Source organism: Marmota monax, unplaced genomic scaffold (genome assembly GCF_021218885.2).
Source record: "Marmota monax isolate L192 unplaced genomic scaffold, Marmota_monax_Labrador192_F-V1.1 WCK01_AAM20220418_F8-fsc00125, whole genome shotgun sequence".
NCBI lineage: Eukaryota > Metazoa > Chordata > Mammalia > Rodentia > Sciuridae > Marmota > Marmota monax.
Genome location: NW_026695235.1, coordinates 3,467,371 through 3,492,921, shown reverse-complemented (window position 1 = coordinate 3,492,921; position 25,551 = coordinate 3,467,371). Strand labels below are relative to the sequence as shown.

The 25,551-nt window shown below is 45.8% G+C and overlaps 1 protein-coding gene across 2 annotated transcripts; it reads right to left on the bottom strand.

Moving 5' to 3' along the window:
• Positions 1 to 416: 416 nt before the first annotated feature.
• On the bottom strand, positions 417 to 25,551 carry Ifngr2 (interferon gamma receptor 2). 2 transcript variants are annotated; one of them, XM_046439129.1, is made up of 7 exons: positions 25,275 to 25,551; positions 18,017 to 18,149; positions 10,635 to 10,843; positions 6,485 to 6,630; positions 4,693 to 4,852; positions 3,764 to 3,921; positions 417 to 1,065 (listed from the first exon to the last, which is right to left on the bottom strand). In XM_046439129.1, the coding sequence occupies exons 1-7, from the start codon at positions 25,363 to 25,365 to the stop codon at positions 940 to 942; spliced, it is 1,023 nt and encodes a 340-aa protein (XP_046295085.1). In that variant the 5' UTR covers positions 25,366 to 25,551; the 3' UTR covers positions 417 to 939. The 2 variants fall into 2 exon arrangements, with proteins under 2 accessions (XP_046295085.1, XP_046295086.1); XM_046439130.1 differs by having other exon boundaries at positions 10,635 to 10,840.

The following is a 25,551-nucleotide window of genomic DNA, read 5'->3' as shown; positions in this document are numbered from 1 at the left end:
GCATCTCCTCTTCCCCCTATCAAGCAAGGCCGTCTGCAGGGCTTCTGCCCAAGGCTACTGTGTCCCTTTGTGTGGGAGCCCACACTGGCTCTAGCAGACCACTGTGTGCTTAGCAGATAACACCACTGTTAGCTAATTCCCTTCACTGCCCACAGCCCTGCCTCAGTCAACACAGTGTGACTCATCACATAAACCAGGCACTAATGCTGCTCTGGAAAATCCCCTCAGGACTTTTCGAGGAATCCAGTGATACCCATAGAAAGTTCTTGCTGAGTTCCCCCGAGGCATCTCCTGCTCTATTAGGGCATTACTTAAGAAAACACAAGTTTAGACAGGATAACTTAAAAATATCAAAACTTTGAAGAAAAAGCCCCAAATAAGAAAGGTTAAAAGGAGAGAAAAGACTTCACATAGACTTTTTACAAGTTCACTATACAATCTTTTATTTCCAGCTTTAAAAAAAACCCAAACACTTAAATTATTAGGAATCTATTTACAGGATCAATCACATTTTAAGCCAGCAGTCAAGACATGAAAGGCTGCTAAGGGTCTCTCACTGTGACAGTCCGGACAACTCATTTGCCCAACTAGAGTTAAGGAGAGGACTGGCAGCCGGCCCAACCAGTAATGAAAAGAACACGACGGGTGTGTGAGGGCCAGGTTTCGGATAATGACATGCTTTTTTAGTGTTTAAGAGAAGGCTTAATTTTTCTGAGATATTCCTGTAGAATCACTCTAGAAACTTGTATGATTCAGAAAATTCTTAAAGAAAAGCAATAAGCTTGCCTCCCCAGGAGACCCATTATCCCTTGCTGGGTGCTGGAGGCCTCTGGGGAGGGAGTCCCAAGTGCTGTTCTCTGTGAGGTCCGAGTTGTTTCCCTGCTCAATGTGCTGGTGCCGGAGGTCCGTGGGCTGGACTAGTGCTTTGATTCAAAGCATTTAGAGAACATCTTCTCTCTCCTTTTCTGGAAACGAAATGACGGACACAGAGTTCCAGGTGTCATCCTTTTGTGAGATGTCCTTGTCCAAGGCCTCTAAGATGGGCTGAACTGGGTCTTTTAAGTACTAAAAAAGGTTGAAAACAAACGTGTGATTAGTTCATCAGTTCCTTGTACCAGACCTTTACTTTACTTTTAGCTGGCAGATTCATATTTTATCTGGGTAAGACTTTACCCTGTCCACATCTTTGTGTGTGTATGTGCACTGGGGATCAAACCTAGAGCTTGACAAAGGCTAAGCACATGCTCTACTGCTGAGCTACACTCCCAGCCCTGAAATAACTTCTAATATGTGAACACCCTCGTCATCCCAGGAGGAGCTCTAATACTGACCCGAGGCTCAACACATTAATCCTTTGAAAGCTGTGAAAGGGTGTAACTCTGGAAAAGCAAGACAGAAACACTTGCTGCTTTCAGGGGAGGCTGGTGGATTATGAATCCTAAAGTGTCTTTAAAAATGTAACTTGCCAGGTGCAGTAGTGCACACCTTTAAATCCAGCGGCTAGGGAGGCTGAGGCAGGAGGATCATGAGTTCAAAGCCAGCCTCAGCAAAAGTGAGGCCCTAAGCAACTCAGGGAGACCCTGTCTCTAAATAAAATACAAAATAGGGCTGGGGAAGTGGTTCAGTGGTCAAATGCCCCTGAGTTCAATCCCCAGTACCAAAAAAACCCACAAAAGACCAAAAACTTTTCAGCCAAGGAGAACAGGGACTGCTTGAGCGTTCAGCCATGACAGGGTAAAGATAAAGAGTTTCCAGCAGGTCCTCAGCCCCTGCATCACCTGTGGTTTTCACTCCACACAACACAGGACACGGAGTCCTGGGGCTGTGCAGCTGGGGCCCTGAGGGAGCCGAGGTCCCACTGTGGAGGGGTCTCAGCACTGAACTTGCTCTTTGCTCCTGCTTTTAGCCATAAATTCACCATGTTACTGAGAAACTGGTACTTAGCTCTTGCAAATGCTGAAGGGCACTAAATACAGTGAGCCGAGAGCTGACTGATTAAAGGAGGAACAAAATCGTATCATGTGCTCTTGTGAAACCTCAGAAATAGAAGTGAGATATGATTCATTGTTCTCATGTAACTTCAGCGAACTTTGTAGATATTTTTCACACTTTCCCAAGAAAGCGAACTGAAAGACCCTGTTTCAGAGGCGTGACCTGGAGGAACGACTCACTAGGGCCCAGCTGATGGTTCTGCAAGTGAAGTTCCAAGGTCCAGTGACAGCTGTATGACCACATTAACCAGGGAGGTTCTGGTAGGGACCTTCTTATAAGCCTATGCATTTTAATGTATCATTAGGGATGAAGGAACAAACAACTACAGATCTCTCTAGAAGTGTCACGATGTTTTCACAGACTTGGACTTAACATCTGTTCATTCTAGACACAGCAAAATAAGAACCCATTTTTAATACCTTTACTCCAAATTCACCAGAGAATAACATAAAATCTCTGGAAGCAAATGCTTTTATTTTGCAGTGTTGGGATGGAACCCAGGGTCTTGCACGAGCTAGGCAAGCTTCTGCCACTGAGATCACCCCAGCCCTGGAAGCAAAGACTTTTCAATGTTTCTCAGTTAGTTTTAAAAATGTCCTGACTGTATCCTCAGAATTCCCAGCTACTTCCCAGAGCCTCAGAGGACTGGGCTGTGCCAGAAACGAGACCATACACAAGGCCCAGGGCACTTTTCTTTTTCTTTTAAAATGCTGGTTCCATCCCCTGCGTGCTTGGTGTACGAGGCCTGGTGCTCACAGCTCGGGGCGTACGTTTCTCCCTAAGTCTGCCCGGGCTCCTGATCTGGATCCTGATCCCTGAAGGTGAAGATCTGGCTTCCCATCCTCCAGCCAGGCTTTCTCCAGGCAGTGAAGGACAGACCCCTGCCTCTGGGAAGGGCCAACCACACAGCCAATCTCCCGGCCAGGCTAGGACATCTTTTTGGCCAATCCTGTGCCTTATTTATTTATTTTTCAATAATGGGGATTGAACCCAGGGCCTTGTGCACAGGAGGAGCGTGCGCTACCACTGAGCTCTACACCCCAAGTCCTTTTTCTTTTCTTTTCTTTCTTTTGAGACAGAGTCTCACTAAGTTGCCCAGACTGCCAACCTGCAATCCTCCTGCCTCAACTCCCCGAGCAGCTGGGATTACAGGCAGGTACTACCATGTCCGGCAACCCTGTGCCATTTTTGAAAAAAAGATCTATTTTGTGATCAACCATACATATAAAATTTGCCACTGTCACCATTTTGGGGTATCTGATTCAGTGGTGCCAAGGACATTCACAGTGCTGCACAGCCACTGCCACCAGCCATCTCCAGAATTCCACCTTGCAGAAGTGAAACTCAGAAGCACTCCTCCGCCCCCAGCCCCGATACCACCTTTCCACTTTCTATCTCTATGAACTGCCTATTCTAGGAATCTCAAATAAATGGAATCATATATTTGTCCTTTTGTGAATATCTTTTTAAATTTGGCCCAAGGTCTCCAAGATTCAGGTTTCGTGATGTATCAGAATTTTTCTTCTTCAAGGCTGAATGATACTCCATTGTAGGATGAATGTTCCACGTTTTGCTTATCCAATCACCTCAGTGGACCTTGGCATTGCTTCCCCCATTAGACTTTGGAGAATACTATGAACATGGGTGTGCAAATAGCCCTGGCCCCTTTTTAAATGAAATCTGCGTTCACAGCTTTGTCCATGGCAATCATGGGGGGCCAGGGGCCGGTGGAGGGCCGATGCATCGCTCATGTACATGTGTGTACACTTACCTCCTCTATCTGTGCCGGGATGCTTGGTGGGGTGCGAAACAAGTATTTAACCACGCTTCCATATTTCAGGACCAGGAAGAAACAGGCCCCTGCCAGGAGCAACAGCGACAAAAGGGTTCCCACAGAGATCCCGATGACTTGCTGTTGCTTGGCGTAGGCTGCAGAGATGATATAAAAGTGAACAAGGGGACCTTCCCACATGACACGGACACAAGTTAACTTTTCATCTGACAAGGCTTAAACAGGATTCACGTCCCGGTGAAACAGACGGCTCCCCTTCCTTCTGTCCCCACCTCGTGTGCTTAAATTGATCCCTGAGCCAAAAATCCAAAATCTGAAATGCTGCAAGATCCCAAACATTCTGAACCCTCAGACAATACCCCAGTGGACAACTCCACACGTGACCTCATGTAGGGATCACAGTCGAAATGCAAGTGGACTAAAATCCCTATAAAATTCCTGGGCTGGAGAGGCAGCTCCGTGGTAGAGTGCTTATGTAGCATGTGGGAGGTGCTGGGTTCAATCCTGAGTGACAGACACACACACACACAGACACACACACATACACACACATTACCTTCAGTCTATGTGTACAAGGTGCATATGAAACAAATGGATTTTGTGTTTAGACATGGGTCCTATTTCCAAGATATCTCATCATGTACATGTGAATATTCTAAAAATCTGAAAAAGTTTGGAATCCAAAATACTTCTGATCCCAAGCACTTTGGATAAGGGCTCTTCAGCATGAGGCTAGTTGTGCTGGCTGTTCAACCTCATTGTACCTGCAGTCAGGTACTCTCTCCAAACCCCCTTCTCTCTGGGTCTCCTCACTCCCAACACTGGTTGCCTCATTAGCATCCCCCAATCTCGCTATTTGAGAAGTATTCTTCTCCCAGCTCATAAAGGATATAAGAAGGTGCACTTACCATCTGCTGTTGTTTCGTAGCAAGATGTGTTGCTCAACTGCCCAGGTCTGATGATTCTTTGTGTATTCCAGAACAGCTGGGCTTCAACTTGTAAACAGTATATTCTGAAAGGCTTCAGATTATCCAACAAAATGAAGTTGCTCTGTAAAGGGCCTTTAACCTGTTCGAACATCACAACATGCATGTAAAGCACCCAGAGGTGGCGTTGAGCCACTCCTAGTTTTTCTAGAGTTTCCTCAAATTCAAAGTGAATACATCAAAGAGTAGTAAGATTTTTTTTTTTTTAAAGGAGCCACTATCTGTTAGAGTCTGTAAACAAGTCAAGATGGCGCCTGGCATTTTGCAGAGGGAGTGGTTTGTGAAGTAACGCCAGCGAGCCACTAAGTGTGGAGATTCCTTATTGGTTGACTGCTGTATCTAAGTTTATGTTAATTAAGATAAGCTGTGTGGAATGTATATATACCCCTCCTGTCCTACAATAAACGGCTCCCACTCTTGCTGTATCAATGTACACAAGTTGCTCATCACCCCCCGGTTATTTTGCTGCAGCCGGACTGCGGCAACTATCTTGCAGAGGACACATTTTTTTTTTTCTGTGAAAACTGGAGGGCAGCCAGGTGCGGTGGGTGGCACACACCTATAATCCTGGTAGCTTGAGAGGCTGAGGCAGGAGGATCACGAGTTTAGAGCCAGCCTCAGCAATTTAGTGAAGCCCTAAGCAACTCAGTGAGACTCTGTCTCTAAATAAAATATAAAAAAGGGCTGGGGATGTGGCTTGGTGGTTAAGTGCCCCTAGGTTCAATGCCTGGTTCCCCCACCCCCACCCCCCAAAAAAAAAGAAAGAGAAAAAGAAAATTGATGAAAAGTGCCAATGGCTAGTAGATTTTTCTCCTTTAAAGTTGACATCTTGTGTCTTACGGTTAAGCTAACCTGGATACTTTACACTGGTCAAAAGAAAAAAAGAATATTCCAGGAAATAATGTTCTTTAGTTCCCAAGCTGCTTCAGGCTTGAAATGAGATGTGTTGATTCCCCATGCTGTTCTGGTCAAAATGACCCTATGGCACTGGGAGAAGGCTGGACTCTGACTGTCCAGGGCTGACCAGGCCCTGTGATCTGATGTCCCTTTGCCAACTTCCCTGCCTGCAGGTCTCCACGCGTACCAGGCCTTTTCAGACCTGCTGGTTCTGCTCCACGGAAGGTTCTTTTGCGTTCTAGTAGACTTAGACCTGCTCACATATATCCTTTCTGCAGCTGTTCAAACCATTTAGACTGCGGTCATGGATTCTTTGTTTTCTTGGATATGAAAAGTGCCCGCGGGGGTGTCAACATCAAAGGGAGCCTGATGATACGGGAGCCTTCTCCTGATGTCACTCAAGTGTTTTCTGCAGGCCTCACTATGACTAATATGGAACTCTAAGACCTCTGCAGTCCTTGAGGTTTAACTATATAAATGGTTTGAACAGAAACAGGTCCAGTAAAACCTCCCTGCACCCTGGCTCAGAGATGGCACAGGCATCATGGACGACGCACTAGCAAGGTTTGGACCCCAAACAGTGGGCGTGGGTGATACCAAAGAGGGGCCCTTCAGATCCACCTGGCAGGCTAAAGTCTCTGTACAGTGTGTGGAGAAATGGGTTTTGAAGAGGAGAATTAAAACTGGCTCAGGGCTCAGACTCCAAGAGATACCAGGAGACCCTGGTCTCTTGGCCCATGTTAAAGTTTTCTTTCTTCACCTAAATTGGAAACCCCAAGGGAAAGAAAATCAAAACAGAGAAGAAAAATGCTCTTGCCTGTTGCATTCCTGGTTTCTCCTCATAATGGACAGTATACAAAAACGTGGCCTCGGAGGTATCAACTTCAAAGGGAGGGGAGACGACAATGACCAGGGTGCCTTCTCGTGGGGTCACCATGATGTGTTTTGGAGGCCCGACAGTAACTGAAATAGAATCACAAACAGAAAAACCATATATATACGCATACGGACACACCAACACAGACACTCTTATACTGAATATATGTACTGTATGTATGCATGTTTAACGTATAGCGTGTAACTATAAATATACTAACTATACAGTATGTTTACATACATACATTTATGTTTGTAAATCCATGAGGTTGCCTTCAGATGCAGAAAACCCTGAGGGACTGTTCTGGGTTTGAGATTTATTTGGAAGTCCACCTCCAAGCAGAAGGAGGGATCCTTGTAGGAGCACACATCTTAGCCCAGAGCAAGCCTCTCCTGCCTCTCGGGGGACAGGTCAGTATGAGGAGGTGAGATCATATCTGGCAGGTGCAAGATCCTCCCTGGCCAAAAGGCCACCAGAGCCACCATCTCTTGTGGAGTTGCTCCCTGGTCTCAACCAGAGACCTACCCAGTTACAAGAATCATTGCACTTATTGGTGTCAAGAATATGGCTTTCCACCAGGTATTTAATATGGTCCCAGCAGTTGAAATGCTCTTTTCCAATCAGGGGTCATTTGACCAAAAGCAATGGCTTCTGTTTTGTAGTGATACAACATATTTATCAGATTCCCAGAGAAACAGAACTTTTAAAAAATATTGTTTTAGTTGTAGATGGACCTTTATTTTATGTATTTATATGTGGTGCTGAGGATTGAAACCAGAGCCTCACACATGCTAGGCAAGTGCTCTACCACTGAGCCCCAGCCCCAGCCCCAGCCCCAGCCCCAGCAACAGAACCCTTGACCTTTGGTTAACCAAAGGTCATGCAGAGGGGGAAAATATTTGTTAGCCTTCACCTATAACATAAACATAAATTTTCAATATAAATAAGTGGCATTTACTATTTATTTTTGAGACAGGGTCTCACTCTGTTTCCCAGACTGGTCTTGAACTCCTGGGCTCAAGTGATCTTCCGGCCTCAGACCTCCAAGGAGCAAGGACTTCAGGGGTGCACTACCATTAATCACTGAGCCACATCCCCAGCCCTATTTTGCATTTTATTTAGAGACAGGGTCCCGCTGAGTTGCTTAGGGCTTCTCTAAGTTGCTGAGGTTGGCTCTGAACTTTCAATCCTCTTGCCTCAGCCTCCTAAGCCGCTAGGATTACAGGCACGGGCCACCATACCCTGCGTATTTGCTAACTTTTAACTCTTAAATTTTAAGAGTTTTTCTCCTAGCTTCTTGTAACAGTAAGTTTGAACCTAATAACTGAGAAATGTTGTTGTGGTGTAAGTCTATTTATTATGGCTCTTTATATGATTCATAGGACAACCAAGGACTGTGATTCATGATGTTTCAAGGATGAAAGTTTATAGTGTTTAATGAACAACCGTGTACATGGTATTATTGACTGGAGGATAATAACTCAGATCAAAGTACAGGTGCATGCTTCAAGTTCTGAGGGCCATCTTGGCACATTTTACATAGGAGACAATCCTATTGCGGTAGTGTTCACAGTGGTGGGGCTGGATCTCCCGTACATCCCACGCTTGCCCTGGGTGCTCCAGGTTGGCAAGGGCCTGGCACACCATTTGGTCGAGCTTCTCTCTCCAAAACTGGTCCCTACAGGGTCTGCATCTGTGTCTTTTCATCTCATAGTTGTGGTGTAGGAACTACATCCAGATGATGCCAGGTGGCAGTGCCAGGGCCCCTGGCCCACTGCCCGCTGTAGCAAGATTCTAGGCCTGGCTGCCGGGGACAAAGAGCTCTTTCTCTGAAGCTGCTCACAGACACTCTCCTGCACATTCCCAGCTTCCCTTTTCAGAGCTCAGTGAACACAGCATGGACAGCATGCCGACTGCAGGCCTGGCCACCAGCTGCAGGCCTCTTACCCTCGCTTTCTCTATGTGCGTCCATGTGCGCGCAGGGAATGGCTGGGCACGTGGATGCCTGCCAGGACCAATCACTTCTCGGCCGAAAGGGCAATGCTCACAGACCTCCCTTCTGAACACAGCCCCGGTCTGGAATCTGATATCCATCTGATAAGCCTCATTCCTTAAGGGAAAAATAGCCTGCTTTCTCAAGGGCCCAGGAAAGAGTGGCTTGATGAACAAGGGGTGACCAATGAGAGCAGCCTCAGGCGCCATGGAGCCTTGCGACAGCCATGAAGGTGATCCCCACTCCCCAGAGGAGGAAACGGAAGCCCAGAGTGACACAGGCAGCAAATGGCTGTGTTGGGATCTGAACCCAGGTCTGTATGACACCAAAGCCTGCTGCCTACCCCCGCCCCATTCCTCCACTGTGTAAACCATCTTCACGCTGGCTACTGACTCTGACTCCCCCAAAAGTGGTGAGGGCAACTGGTGGGACTCGAGACCATCTCTGCCTCAATCCTTAGAAGCCAGGAGGCAGCGAATGAGAAGGCGGCCAGGAACTAACCAAGAACATTGCTGCTCAACTCAGGCTGCGAGACAGGGAGTGGCCGCTGGCTGACACCAGACCAATAATTTTCATGACAGGTACTGCTTCTGTCACCATCTCTTGTCCCCTGGGTAGTGTTGATAACTATCCTGACTTTTTTTTTTTTTTTTAAATTCCTAGTTCCCACTTAGGTAATACTTCACAACTCAAATGTGTGCTGGTTTTCAACTCAAGGACAAATGACTGTCCCTAGTAGATGACCAGCTGGTAGGGACTTCCTTGTGTTTTCTGTTCTGATCCCCATATCACCTAGAACAAACCATTGACTTAAAAAAAAAAAAAAAAAAAAAAACACCAGCCAGGCGTGGTGGTGCCTGTAATCCCAGCAGCTTGGGAGGTTGAGGCAGGAGAATCGAGAGTTCAAAGCCAGCCTCAGCAATTTAGCAATGCCCTTATCAACTCAGCGAGACCCTGTCTCTAATAAAATATAAAAACAGGCTGAGGATGTGGTTCAGTGGTTAAGCACCCTGGGTTCAATCCTCAGTAACAAAAAAACCAAAAAAACCCCAAAGTTTTTATTAAGGAAAATTTCAAACACATAGGAAGTTGAGACATGATCATAACACAAGCTCAAGTATTCATCGTGCAACCTAACCAGCAACTTACAGCCAGTTCGGTTTCTTCTGTGCTCATATACTTTGTCCATATCCCTCCCACTCTGAATTATTTTGAATGAATCTCAGACATTACATCATTTCTCAAATACTTCAGTAGGTACCTCTAAAATATAAGACCCTTCTCCCCCCGTTTTTTTGTCGTAGTAAAATACTCATAAAATTTATCATCCTAACCAAGACCACTCCCTCTTTTAAAAACATAACCAAAATATCATTATAATATCTAAAATAAATGAAAAAGAACTGCTCTATGTATCATCAAATATCTAGACGACAGTCACATTTCCTCAACTGTCTTATGCTTTTCTTTACTTTGTTGGAATCAGGATCCAAGTAAGCATCATACTTTCTGTGTGCCCAAACCAGAGACACTTAGGAACTTCTGGCATGGCTGACCAGGCCACAAATAGACTACTAGCATCTCAGAGTCCTTCTGCCCCAACCAGTGCCTGGGAACACACTGGTACATTCAACAAATATTATGTGGCAGGCACTGTTTAAGGTTGGATGAAATCTTTCTTCAATACAGAATTAGTTGTGCCGGAGCAGGAGAGTCAACAGTGCAGCCAACATGCTACTGTCCCATCTGGCACAGAGGTCAACAGACCTTTCCAGGAAAGGGCCAGGTGAGGTGGGCATGGGCTAGGATGTAGCTCAGTGGTAGAACAGTGGCGTAGCATGGAGGAACAGGAAAAGACAGGAAAGAGGAGGAGAAGGAGAAAATAGATGGGTCTGTGTTCCGATAACTCTGGATTTTACAAAAACAGGTGGTGGGCCAACTTTGGCTCCTGGCCTGGCAAGTCAACACTCTCTGGCATCAGCCCCCAGGTCTGATCATCCTAACCACTTGTTTGGGGCCAATATTTAGGGTGAGAGGCAGGACTGAGGCTCGTGGGATGCATACCACTCATTGAAGAGGCATGTCAAGCTCTCTTACCATTCCGATAGTGTAGAAACCAAGGCATGGTTACCCAGGCAGAAACAAGTTCTCCCAGCTCTGCTCGAAGACGTAAGGTGACGTTGAAATGCAACAGGAAGCCCTTTGAAAGGCCGGCTGCAGTGAAGTCACACTCTGTCGCTGTGATCTGAGTACAATTCACCCCTATGGACTTGACCGTGACATCATGCCATTCACCAACGATGCTGCTAAGGAAAACAGGGTTTCAATTCACAAAATTCCTCTTCTTCATGGATAAGAGTGTCCTGAGAACTGTTCTTCTAAAAATCAGCCTTAATATAGCTTCTCAGTCTTTTGGCAAAGATCAAGTATAAAAACAATTGACAACTAATTCACTTATCATAGGGTTTGCTTATTTTAAAACAGACACTTCAGCAGTTCTTAGTATATGCACAGGGTTTTATAGTCGCCACTAGGAACATTTTAGAGTCATTTCATCACCTTGAAAAGAAACCTGGTAGCCCTTAGCAGAAACTCTGCATTTTCTCTCAACCCCTGCTCCTGGGCAACCACTAATCTACTTTCTGTCTCAAGAGCTCTCCCTCTTCTGAATGGGATCATACAATATGAATGGAATCATATGATATGATTGGACTTTTTTGATTGGAGCCTTTCACTGGTTCCTTGTGACAAGGTCCATTCATGTTGTAGCATGTACTTCACTTTTTTTTTTAAACCAAATAATATTCCATTGCATGGATAGACCACATTTTGCTTATGCAATCATCATTTGGTAGACATATGCATTGTTTCTACCTTTTGTCTAATTTGAAAACACAAGTTCTGGTGTGGACATAAGATTTTTAATTTTTTGGAGTATGTACCTAGGAGTGGAATTGCTGGGTCATATGTTAACTCTATGTCTAACTTTTCCAGGATGCTATAGCTTGGATATGAGGTGTCTGTCCCCCCAAAAGCTCCTGCGTTAATGCAGGAATGTGCAGAGGAGACATGACTGGAGTGTGAGGGCTGTAATCTAATGGGTCCATCTTAGTCTAAATGGACTGGCTGGTAACTATAGGCAGGTGGGGTGTGGCTGGAGGAGGGTCACTGGGGACGTGCCCTGGAAGGGCTGTTCTTCCCTGCAGTCCCTCCCCGCCTTCCCTCTCCGCTTTCTGGCTGCAGTTAGGTGAGCAGCTTTCCTCCTCCACACCCTGCAGCCATGATATCTGCCTCACCTCAGCCCCTGAGCAGTGGAGTCCGCCATCTATGGACTGAGACCTCTGAAACTGTGAGCCTCAAATTAACTTTTCTTCCTCCAAGTTTTCTTGATGGTCCCAGTGATGCAAAACTAACCAACACAGGGCACTTGCCAGACTTTTCCCAGAGTAGCTACGTTTTATATTTCCACCGATCATGTCTGAGAGTTCCAGTTTCTCTGTATCCTCATAACACTTGTTATATCTGTCTCTGATCACAGCCACCCTAGTTTACACCTACACCTGGGTGTGCTGTGGTATATCACTGTGGTTTGATTCGCATTTCCCTGATGAATATTGGAGTTCAGCATCTTCTCATGTGCTTATTGGACATCTGTGTGTCTTCTTTGGAGAACTACCTAATTAAATCCTTTATCTACCTCCTAAGTGGGTTATGCGTCTTCACTGAGTCTTAAGAGTTCTTTACATATTCTGGATTCAAGTCCTTTATCAGTAAATGGTTTACAAATATTTTCTCTCATCCTATCCCACAACTGATTTCAGTGCTTCCAACTCAGCCTTGGTAGCCACATCTTAGAAATGATCCTGAATTGACAGAAGCTCCACTCCTGCTTCCTGCTAGTGTGGAGTTTGTCATTGTCCCATTGCTGCCCATTTAGAGAGGGTCTGCCTCGTGCATTTGGAAATCCTTGCAAGTGACAGTACGTTTCCCAGAGCCCCAATGCCATGTCTCATGAGAGACTCGGGTCCTCAGCTGTGACTTCTGTCCTTGTCTAATGAGACAGAGTTCAGAAGGGCCTTGGAGGTGGAAGTTAGGAGACTGAGTGAGGCACAGTGGGCAGTGTCCCTTCTAGGAACAAGATGTGCCCTGAACTACAACTCTGGCCTAGAAAGCAACAGGTCCCTCCCTGTTCCCACAGCCACAACCTCCACATACCACATACTTCTAGTGTACCCTGACCCTGTCTGAGATGCACCTTCTATCAAAGTGGCAAGTGACAAGATGAAACCATTTCAAGATGTGTGGCCAAGGCTTCTGTGGAGGAAACCTGCCATGTATATGTAACACTCAGCCTCAGGGGTCTAGACCCTAATGGAAGGTGGGATCCCAAACTATAGGCACCTTTCCTCAGATGGGCAGGGTGTGTTCCAGAAGGGGTAACTCACTTCTTTTTCAAGATATACAGATGCTTGAAGATACTCTGACCTTCTCTCTGCCAAGGCCAGCTGTTGAACTTGGAAGAAAAACTCCCAACATCCTAAAGGCCCCTTCTCTGATTCAACATGGAATTGACCATGTTCTGCCTTCTGCTCTCTCCTCCACCTTGCCCCTGTGTGAGAACTACTTTATAAAATTGTTTCTCAGATCGGGCTGGGGATGTGGCTCAAGCGGTAGCGTGCTTGCCTGGCATGCATGCGGCCCGGGTTCGATCCTCAGCACCACATACAAACAAAGATGTTGTGTCCGCCGAAAACTAAAAAATAAATATTAAAAAAAAATTGTTTCTCAGATAAGAAGCTTAAAGAGGAACAAGACATCCAAATTTAAATGAGAGCTGACACATGGAACTTGGTAGTTTGAGGTAAGGAAGAGTAGAAAAGAGTGCTGCCTCCCTATTTGTGTGCAGAAGGTAAAAATCAGGCGCTGTTGGCCCCTTTTAAGTGAGTAACAAACGAACACAGCCTCAAGACCATGCCATTGCCCATCGTCAGCCTCTGTCGCTTTAGCCGGCCTGAACTTTATTTACCAAGAAAGTCCCACTTCCTCCTCCTTGCAATGAACTAGTTTGGGTGGCCTCTGCTCCATACTATCATCATTATTATTATTTTTGGTACTGGGGATTGAACCCAGGGAGGGCCGTGGGCATACTAAGCACATTCTGTACCACTGAGCTCCACCCCTAGAAAATCTCATTTGGAAAGCGACCCTCATTGTGAGAAAAAGCATAGCACAGTGCATAGGTGCTTGCGGTTTGGAGCCAGATCACCTGGGTTCAACTCCTGGTTACCTAACATCTCCGTTCCTCAGTCTTCTTATGCACAAGAGAAAGGTCAACTGTAGTATCTGCCTCCTAGAGTCGTCACGAGGATAGAGTGAGTGGACATCAGTGGACTGAGCCAGTGCCCAAGGTCCAGTAAGCACCTAGTAAATGTCCAACAAACAGAACCCCACTTCTGCCTTCCAGGACAGGCTCTTGAGTCGACTCTCAGGTCTTCTACCACTACCCCTACTCCTGCTTTTCCACACCAACATGGTCAGAGCTGCTGCTGGCCCTGTTCTCGCCTTCCAGGACTGAGAGCTGGGAGTGCCTCTGGAGGGCTTCCTTCTGGGGGGACTCAGTTCAGGTTAACACACAGCTAGGACTGGGGTTTCTTTCTGACCCACGTCCCCACATGCTGAGACTCTGCTGGCACAGGCCATATGCCTGGAAACTGAAGAGACCTCTCCAACAACACTCTGAGCCCTCCTCTGAGGCAGAACCCAGGTGGAACCTGCCCTTCTACCAAGTTCTAAGGCAAGGAGGTGGCCATCACCACACAAGACCAATGTAGGGCAGGTCCCTGCACAGGTCACATGTCCATGAAGTTGGCCCTACTTTCAGCATTCAGTAAACATAATCTCTGAGAAGCAAATAGGAAATTTTCAGGAAGGGAAAACCACAGCCAATTTATTGACTAGCATTCCTGAGCCTTGAAAAGAGATATATATTTGTAGATTGACTAGAGGCATCAGTATTACAAAAAAACAAAAAAAAAACTTTATTGATTTTTTTCAAAAAGTCTGGTAGTTTCATATTATATACTAACACCAACATGGCTCACGGTCTGTCCCCAGGAGTGCAGTGCAAGAGCCCTGCCCAGCCTCTATTAGGCCACTTACAAAACATTAACAAAGTTCGTCCCCTTTCACCCTCAACCCCTCTTCCAGAAATGTGAGAAAACAGAGATAATTTATGTAGGAAGATGTGATTTAAGAAAGTCACCAGCTGTCACATATCTAGCCCTGTAATGGGGAAAATTAAATACACCACATGTAAGACTTCATATAAGACATTCAATAAAAATGTCTACACAAAATAATTATCTGAAGAAAGTGCTTACACACTTACTTATGTTAAGTTAAAAGGAAAACTTAAAGAAGGAGCAGGACCCCAAAGAATAGTCTCAGCTTTGTGCCATTCTTCTACACACACATATACGCATTTAGAGAAAAAATCTAGAGAGAAAACCACTAAAATGAGAACAGTGATTATTCTTGGAGCATATTTTATCTTTTCTATTTTTCTGGGTTTTCAGATTTTCTACAAAGAACTATTGTTATTTAAATAAAAAAAAAGAAACCAACAAGGAAAGAATGTTTTGAGAAGTCAGGTCTGAGACTGAGGCTGGCAGCAGCCCAGGCAGGCTGTGATCTAGAAGGGCCGCTGCCCTGCCGACTGCACGTGCAAAAACAACCAGAAATTCAGGAGTTTTTGAGATATATATATTTTTAATTTTAAAGTTAAATCTTTGAATTTGTTAATGTTGTTGACTAATTGAAAAAAAATAATCAGACACTGGGGCCACACAGCCTGCAGGCCGTTATCTGCAATCTATGATCTGAACTTCAAATCCTCCCACAAAGTGCACCGTGTCATTTTGGCTTTGATACTGTGACTATCACAAAAACAAAGGCACCTTCATTCATAATTATAATACTGTTTTTCTAAAAGAAAGTGAAAAGTTTCAGTCCCACCTGCCTCAAATTTAACTAAAAGTCCCAAACATACATAAATGTATCTGAGAGCAAAAAAAAAAAAAAAAGCCTCATTTTCGGTTTTTAGTGACTGCTCCACTTTTTCTTTTATTAAACCCAACCTCTATCCTTGAGGGAAAAAAAAAAAAACAACAACGAAATACTTTCCAAAAAGAAAGAAAGCAAAACAAGTTAGCATATGATATGAAACTATCAGACTTTTTGAAAAAAATCAATAAAGTTTTTTTTGTAATACTGATGCCTCTAGTCAATCTACAAATATACGTCTTTTTTCAAGGCTCAGGAATGCTAGTCAATAAATTGGCTGTGGTTTTCCCTTCCTGAAAATTTCCTGTTTGCTTCTCAGAGATTATGTTTACTGAATGCTGAAAGTAGGGCCAACTTCATGGACATCTGACCTGTGAAGTTGCACAAGGCACCACTCTCAGAAGGTATGTGGTTTGATGCCCTGCAGTAGCACCTTGAATTCTCAAAACATTTTGAACAAGGGCACCATGTTTTCATTTTGTACTGGGCCCTGAAAATTGTGTAGCCAGTCCTAGTGGATTGTTCCATTTAGGTAACTTATAATAACTGGAGGAAGTGATTCAGATTCAAATACTCTTGTAGTAGACATTTAATATTGAATAATATATCCATAGGAAATGAAATCAGTATGTCAAAGAGACATCTGTACTCCCAAGTTCATCGTAGCCAAAATGGAAACAACCTAAGTGCCCATTAACTGATGAACAGATAAAGAAAATGTGGTACAGATACACAATGGAAAGCAATTCAGCCATAAAAAGAATGAGATCCTATCGTTCGTAACAACATGGATGGAAATGGAGATCATTATGTTAAGTGAATAAGCTCACCCCTACGTTGAATCTAAAAAAGTTGCTCTAATAAAAGTTGAGAGTAGAATGGTGTTTATCAGAGAATGGGGAAAGTAGGGAGGTGGAAGGATGGGGAAAGTTGAATCAACGGGTACTTAGCTGCAGCTACATGGAAAGCAAGAAGTTCTGGCATGCTGTGGCACAGAAGGGCAACTGTAGTTAACAATAATGTTTTGTATATTTCAAAAAAACTGGAAGAACGTTTTCACCATAATGAAATGATAAATGATGAATGAGACGCCAGGTATGTTTAACCTGACAGACACATTACACGACATATATGTGTCTGGAAATATTCCATGGTATTCTACTAATATGCACAAATTTTTATGTATCCGTTACAAAATAAATTTTAAAATTTACTAGGAAATCCACTTCTCTAAGAAATCAACTGCCTGTAATTTTTCTACATTCCCTTCCTGCTCTTCACCATAAATACATTCCACATTTTACAGTCACAAAACTTTTTTTTTTTTTTGGAGGTGCTGGGGATTGAACCCAGGGCCTTGGGCATGCAAGGCAAGCACTCTACCAACTGAGCTATATCCCCAGCCCTACAGTTGTGACCATAGAACATATAATTATCTTTTTCAGTTATTGCCTACCCACTTCGTTTTGTAAGTGAGCATGCTGCAATTTGCCATTTTCCTACCGATAGATATGAATATACACTTCAAAGTGTATCTTTGTGAATATGGTTTTGTTTTCTTTTTGGGGGGTGGGATGGGGTTAGATTATCTGCTTGGGGTAAAAGTAATAAGGGCAGTCTCGTGACTTTTTAAATGTATAAATAACAAATGCAGAATTGCTTTTCAAAGGGCTATGCTAATTAATCTTGCAACCAGCAGCATGTGAGCAACTGTCTTCTCACAAGCACTGGACATTGTTATTTCTTTAAATTTTGTTCAGTAGTATAAAATGAATTGGTCAGCAACTTTACCTTAATCTTCAATTAATTTACTTAGCAAGGTAAACAAATACTCACTAAGGACCTGGGTTTTGCCAGTCTTTTTATATATGTTTATGTTGCAAATCAAGTGAAGACAAATTATGAAAAAGCTTGGAAAGGAGGTGAGAGATATCATGAGGGGCCAGAATAATATACTACTTAAAACTGAGAACCTGTTGAGAAACAGAATTCATTGTGACTAACTGACCAAACTCCTGATGAGACTAAATTGGCCTGTGTGGTTAAGTCACTCAGATTTTTAGCTATGAAGAAGGTGAAGACTTGTCATCTGCCTCTTGTTCTTCTAAGACCAGAAGTCAAGCCTTGTCCTGAAAGAATAATGTTTCTTATTCGTTTCTTAGTGAAAGAATAATATTTCCTTAAAGCAAAACGCCACGGGGTTAGAGAGCAGAGTTCTCTGCTGCACCACTGAAGCCTCCAGACGAGTGGGAAATTGTGAAATCTCTCTTGGAGATTTTAAAAGGATAAGAGAAATATCTGCTTCCCACGGATTTCATTACGGTCCTGCTAAGAGGCAGTAGCCAGCAGCTGGCCCCAGGGCTCCATATGACCCCCCCACAGCTCGCAGCATGGACACAACAGAGATAGCCACTTACTATTTATACTGTACGCTGTAGACAACTGGTCTGGTGTCATTGACTGGGGACGGTGACTCCCAACTCAGAACCTGTTCCAAATTGTACAGGCGAATCTTCGGGTGCTGAGGAGCAGCCAGCTGGGAAAGGGAGTCTTGAAGGAGTCGAGAATCAGAGAAGAGGGGTGGGGAGAGGGAAGAAAGTGGAGGGCAAATGAGAAAAGTCAATTTCCCAAACCCTTAAAGGCACTTTATCAATGTATCATTCATATAATTCTATTTTTGTCAAAGTGCAGAAATGGTACACTGTTCTCCCTGGGCATGTCCCCTTCCCACCTGTGACTGCAAAGGCAGCACTATTGACATACTAAGTGTGGGGTTAAAAAGGTACCTGGGGCTACCTCTCCACCAGCACTGTCCAGTAGCTAGGAATAGTTCCTGGGAACTGCAGTTTGTGAGACTGGAATCCCAGGCTCACTGTTCGTAAGTGCACTTGAATCTAGACTGTCTGAGCCTCAGTTTCTTCTTCAGGAATAAGGGATTGCAAATAGTACCCCATAGAGTTGGGGTGAAGATTACATTAGTGACCATGTGATGTGCATTAGCCCTAGATTGGTCACCAAGGAAGTTTTTGGTAAACCTCTGTGAGCCTGCACAAAAACACCCCAAATGAGGTGGGCCAAAGCCCAAAGGTGCAAGAGAGGTGAAGGGCTGTCTTCTGGGCTTCAGAGAGTCTCTGTTTCTTGAGGACCTCAAAACAAAACAATCACTGAGATTCCCAAGTCTCACTGAAGATCAGGAAATCTGCATTTTCTTTTTGGGGGGCACTAGGGACTGAATTCAGGGGCACTCAACCACTGAGCTACATCCCCAGCCCTATTTTGTATTTTATTCAGAGACAGCATCTCAGTAAGTTGCTAAGTGCCTCGCCGAGGCTGAGGCTGGCTTTGAACTTGCGATTCTCCTGTCTCGGCCTCCCCAGCCACTGGGATTACAGGCGTGCCCCACCGCACCCAGCTGAAATCTGCAATTTCAACAAGCTTCCCAGCTCATCCTTAGGCACAGGAGAGTTTTGAGAGCCATGAACAACAAAATCCTGTAGTCCCTACGTGTATCAGAAGCCCCCTCTTTGGGTGGCCTGGAGGAAGCTACCTCAAGCTCCTGTCAGGCCGATGCTTCATAGGACTGGGCCGGAGACTGAAAGCACAGAGTGTTTCTCTAGAGAGAAACCATGATAACACTTTCTCTGATTGAAAGATTAATGAGAAATGCTCAAAGGTAAAAAGAAAAGTTGAAAAACATGCTGTTCCTGAATTCAAAGCAGGAAATTCAAACCACACATTTTCAGTAAATGCCTCCAAACCTGAAGAACAGGGTGCCAAGCAGCCTACAGCCTGGCCTGCTGCTCTTCTTCTGAGGGACATACTGCCAAGGGTCTGTGACCACTTGTTTACTTAGAGAATGTCCATCGCCTCCACTTCTATAAGCTCTGGCTGACCTTCCTCCTAGTTCCTTGTCAACAGTTAAACAACATCATTCTCCTGACTTAGGCCAGGCCTCACAAGAACCTGGGCCAAAGGCAGACCAGCAAAACAGCGGGGTGGGAGGCAGCCTGATATGGCTGCCACGATGGGGAGATCTGCAAACTGAGCTGAGAGCCAGCGCCTGCTTCCATGGGGGGCTGGGCAGTGGCCCCTGGGGTGCGTGCTTGGCTAAGGCTGGGTACCTATCAAGTTCAGAACTTCAGAAACCTCCTTTCATTGTCTGCATTAGGTTTCTATTGCTGCTGACCGCAAACTGAGTGGTTCGTAACCACCTGGATTTATTATATAATCTTACAGTTCTGGAAATCAGAAGTTTGAATAGGACCCACAGGCTGAAGCCAATGTGTCGGCAGGGCTGTGTTCCTCATGGGAGGCTCCAGGACAGAATCCACTCCCTTGCCTTTCCCATCTCTGATGGCTGCTTGCATTTTTGGCTCACGGCACCCTGCTCCAGCAATGCTGGGCCGGCTTCTTCTGGAGCTACCATCTCTTCTGCCTCCCTCTTCCATCTCCAAAGGACCCTTTGAGGACACTGGGCCCACATGGCCTGACAATCCTGGACCATCTCCCCATCTCAGGATCTTCAACGTAATCACATCTGCGGGGTCCCTTGTGTCATGCCAGGTTGCAGGGATTCCGTATGGACATCTTTGGGGACCACTAGACTCCTACCACGCTGCCCCTTCACTGTCCCGTATCTCTGGGGAGGAGACAGCAGGAATATTCTCTGCCTCCCGTCCTCCATCTTGGGGCACCCCATCTCCCCAGCCTAAACATCCAGTTGAGAAAGGAAGCCCCATACCCGGGGCTGACAAGGAAGTGTTCCCACCCTAACCCACGTGTGGGATGGCAAACTGTGTCCCTATCAGGGCTGGGACAGAGCGCACTGGCACCCGTGAGGCCCCAGGTTCAATCATCAGCACTGAACAAAAAAAAAAAAAAAAAAAGTCATCGCTGTCAAAACTGGAGTTCCCAGACCAGCTTCTACTGTCTTCAGCTTCCATGTTCCCGAGCCTGAGGGGGACCTGCGCAGCACAGCTTTGTCTTCAGGGGGAGTTTCTTGGAGTTTCAGAACTCTGGGCTCCACGGTGCCAGATTGCCCATACACTGAAGGACCTTACAAAACTGCTCTCCTCACGTCTCCAAAGACCCGCTTTGAAACTCACCCTCTTCCTTCCAGGCCTTGTGGCCCCTTGTTGGCCCTGGGAAGCACCGAGCACATTCCTCCTCGGGACTCTGCCCTCACAGGTCCCTTTCCTGAGAGCCCTCTTCTCTGGCTGCTCAGGTGCTGCCTGATATGAGCCCTGGAGTAAAATGACCAACTGCCCTCTGGACTCTGTCCCCTGCAGTGACTTTTCTCCAAGGCACTGTTCATACCTGAGTCCTTCACGGATTCTAGAACTAGATCCCAGAACTAGATCACTCGGGCTTCTTGCTTCTGGCAAGGTGTCTGGATCTCGGAATGGGACTGGCAGCAGCGTGCTTCACAGGGCTGCTCAGAGGCACCGAGGAGCTAATTTTAAACATGGTGCTGGCCCATGGCAAGCATCTGGGATCACCGCATCTCCTCACTGCTGGCAGCGGACAGTCTCTCCTAGGCAATGGAGGGGGTGTTCCAGAAAGGCAGGGTGTTGCTGGGTTTGGAGCTGTTTTAGTCCCAGGGCCTGGAGCAGCAGGTGCTCAGGATTTACTGCCTGAATGGCCTGTTCTTTAAAGATTACATGGCCACTTTCTTGAGGGTTGCATTATCCACTCAAACCCACGCAACCCACGCAAAGCCAGGCTCTCTGTCCCTTCCTTGAGTTAACCTAGTGTTCCCCGTTTCTTTGGTTTCAGAGGCTGGGGCGGGGGGGGGGGCTTGACAACACTGGCTCTAAAGAGTCAATCAATATATTTAGGGCCACAGCACTTGCCTTCAACGGTGTTGACAGAGGCTCCATGGGAAAAGAACAAGAATTCAGGGACAAAGGGCCTCAGGTGGAATCCTGATCCAAAGCCTATAGTCACTGAGTCTCAATTTTCTCAAGAGTAACAAAAGGCAAACCACACACTGCTGTCTATGTCACTTTAAAGATGTGACTATTTCAGGGTTTCCTGATTTCTCATGAATGAATGGCTTTTTCTGCAGGTGGTGAGCCACAACTAGTTTCCAAGACAGAGTGGCCACAAATGGGTGGCCCGATGCTGGGCAAGGTATTCCACGGTTCTGTCCTGTCATAGGCAGAATAGCACCCCCCCCCCCAGTGTCGGTGCCTTGTGAATATGTTGGATTACATGGCAAAGGGGAAACAAGGTTGCAAATAAAACTTAGGTTCCTAGTCCAATGACCTTACAATAGGAAGATTATTCTGGAATATCTGTGGGCCCAATATAATCACAGAGTGTTTCTTTACAAGCTGACAAAAGCAAGGAAGTGATTCCTCTCTCTGGGGCCTCCAGAACTTTGACTTTTGTCCTGTGAAACTCAGATCAGAATTCTGACCCCCACAACTGTAAGACAGTAAGTCTGTCTTGTTTTGAGCCACTAAGTGGGTGATGTTACAGCAACAATCAGAGACTAATAAAGTCCCACCCAGGCCTCATGGACACTCCAGCTCCTACCAGATAAAAACTTAGATAAATCCTTAGAAGGGTGCACAGAGGTCCATGCTACCTTCCTTCTCCATGGTCTCGGAGGAAATGAGTCATCAACTACTAATGGCAAGAGGAGATAATCCAGGTGTAACCCATGAATTGTGTCCACTGCTCCTCATAGTCACAGCTCCTTCTAAGCCACCTTCCTGCCCCAACCTGCCAACTCTGATCCTTCCTTCCCCAACCCACTACCCCAAGCTGTCCTGGATCCAGGCACTTGGGACTTTATACAAACTTAAAAATAGGCTATCCTGGTCTGAACGACATAGTTTGGTTAACAACTCACATACAGATCATAAAATACAATTAACATTAACTTATCATTGATCTCCACAACCTAGGATCAGCTCTTCAGGATCTTTCTGCTTGGTGGAGGGCATTATGAGGAACATGAACTATATGACATCAATAATCTCACCTCTAACACCCTACAAACGAGAAGTAAAAAAACATTCCTCATTCCTCATCCATTCCTCACTTCAGTAAATACTGGACATCAAATTATTTACCTGGATCATTTGTCTAAAGGACGGTTTTGCTTTCTTGGGAATAAAATAAGAAGATTATCTACTTTGAAAGAATGGTTGAGAAAATTAAGAGAGCTTATATATATGTGTGTGTGTGTGTATGTGTGTATATGTGTATGTATGTATATATATATATATACATACATATACATACATACATACATATATGCTTGGCACCTTGACTTAGAAGATGGTTCAATAAATGGTAACTAGGATTATCATTTGTAATGTTAGCCAAAAACATCCCACCTTCGTGAGTTTTGATCGCAGAGACTGTGGACAAACAGGAGACTTAAGGAACATTCATTTGCAGTGGTTTTGATGTTGTTGGGGATAGACCATCTTTGTCAGAAGTCTCTAAGCACATTAGAAGGTTTAGATGTTCAAGTTAGCAGCTAATGGCAATACAGTTCCGCAGCACAAGTACATATCCATTAAGCAGCAGCTACAATTACAAATAGAAGCCTTAATTCTTCAACACTCAGGTAATTAAATTGACTTACTACATTTTCACACTGTTGATTACATTTTCTCTTTGGAGCAAATGGCTACTCAACAAAGCCTGGTTACAAATTGTTGTGTCCAATATTTTATATGTGTCACCCTGTTAACAACTCTAAGGGATAGATATTATAAATCTTCGTTTCAAAAAAATTATTCCAACACTTTTATCTACCTGCTCTGGCCATAAACGCAATCTCATTATTATTAAAGGACACTTGTAAATCAGGGAATAGTCTGGAAACTTTTCTATTACTTGCTTGCCGTATAATCATTGTTAACATTTTCCCTTTGTGTTTTGACTAAAAAAGGATTTCTCTTTAAAAATATCCCAGTTAGGGGGTTGGGATTGTGGCTCAGTGGTAGAGCACTCGCCTAGCATAGGCGGGACCTGGTTCGATCCTTAGCACCACATAAAAATAAAGGCATTGTGTTGTGTCCATCTATACCTAAAAAATAAATATTAAAAAAAATCCCAATTAGATTTTTATAAAAATTATTTAGTATGAAAATTTCAAATTGCTTTTTTCTGAAGAGATTAGTATAAAGCGCTACTACTTTTCAAAGGATCTATGGGTCCAGTTTATTGACAATGAACTATAGAACAAGACTTTTGTGGAACACAGTAAGTTAATCATTGGAAAGATGGACACACACCTGGATGCTGTAACAATTTCAAATTGTAAAGTTTTTAAAACGGACTCATCTCAAGTGATCTGTAAACAGTTCACAGGCTACCAACAGTCAGTGCCACACCCTCAGTGGCCCTGATACAAAGTACCATTATTTGCCCATCACCCAATTGGGCAATTAGCAAATGTCATCTGAGGAGGCCTAGGCAGGGGACATAAATAGGTTCCTCAAAACTTGAAGCTGGGGAGCATCAGAATTGAGATTCAAACTGACCTCTATGGAAATGTCTCCTATGGAAATAGTCAAGCACATCCTTATAGGCATCCCCTCCTCCCACTTTCAGGAGAGTCTAAACTTAATTGAGGGTCTTTGCAAGAAAAGCGGGTAGAAAAAACCAAATCCCCAACACCACCTTCAAGTGGGAGGAAATCTCTAATTTCGTGAGACTATTCAAGTGTCATTCAACCTTTGATATCATCTCTCTATAGGAAAGAACCCAGCAAAATACAGGTGCAGTGTTCTTTGTCACTGAGGTCTTTTTCTTTTCCTTTAGTTCTGTGTTCGGCTCATTGGTCAATTAGGGTCAGAGGTAAGGAAGATGCGGAGCCCGGGTAAAGTGCAGTCTGGGCAGAGGAGAGCTGGGATTAAAATCCTGGTTCGGCTGACATCCCTACCCTCCTTGCAACTGGAGGGAAGTGGACATTTCTTATAAATTGAGTCCCTGTCCCTCGGCTGACCCCTACAGCACCAATCCTTGCTGCCTCTAGGAAGATCTGAGTCCAGCTTTCAGGTCAGGCCACTGGAGAGGGCCCTCCGGAAGGGGACAAACTCACTCTAGCCGGGGTTAAGAATCTGCGGTCAGTAGAGGCAGCCCTTTCTCAGATCTCTGGAGGTATTTTCCCTTTGATCATTTGGAAAGTCTGGAGATCTGAGCGGCAATTAGTTCCAGGCTTGGTTGTTCTGGGGTCGGGGAGAAGAAGCGGCAGCGCGTCCAGCTTCGTGCAGGGGCAACGGGAGTGTTCCCTTGTCTGGGAAGGATGTCCCAGGGGCCAGGATCCGGGAGAGGTGACGGCCGTCCAGCGGCTCCCTCCAGCTGCTCCAAATCCTTGCACGGTCACTGCCTGGAATTCCCCGCCGCCCACTCCACACTCACTGCGGGCTCCCGGTGGGCGCCTCCGGGCCGCTCCACTAGCTGCGGGCACCCTCCGATCCAGGCTCCTACACAACCCTTCCCGATCCGGCACGGTGCAGACCCCTGCCGATCGCGACACCCCGCGGACCCCAGCGCTCCGGGAAGTCCACTGAACCCCACCCAATCCGGGCACCCAGCGGCGCCGCAGGCGCTGTGGGCACTGGGCGGACCTCCACACCGGCCAGGAGCCCCGCACACCCACCCACAGCCGCCCCTGCCCAGGCCTCCGGGGGTCCTAGCCAGGCTTACCTGGCGGGGGCGCCGCGGCGCGCAGGCAGCAGAGCAGCGGCGGCAGCAGCGGCAGCAGCAGCCACAGCCGTGGGGGCGCCGGCGGCCGCATGGCCCGGGGCGCTGGGCGCAGCAGCGGTCTAGCCGCGGCGGCCTGGCCCCTGATGGGGTTCGCCGAGCCCTCAGGTCGCCGCCGCGGCAGCCATGGCGAGTGCAGAGCGCAGAGCGCTGGGCTCCGGGCCCGCCTCTTCCCGAGCGTCCCGGGAGCTGGGGAGCCCGGCTCCGGCGCCCCGCTCCG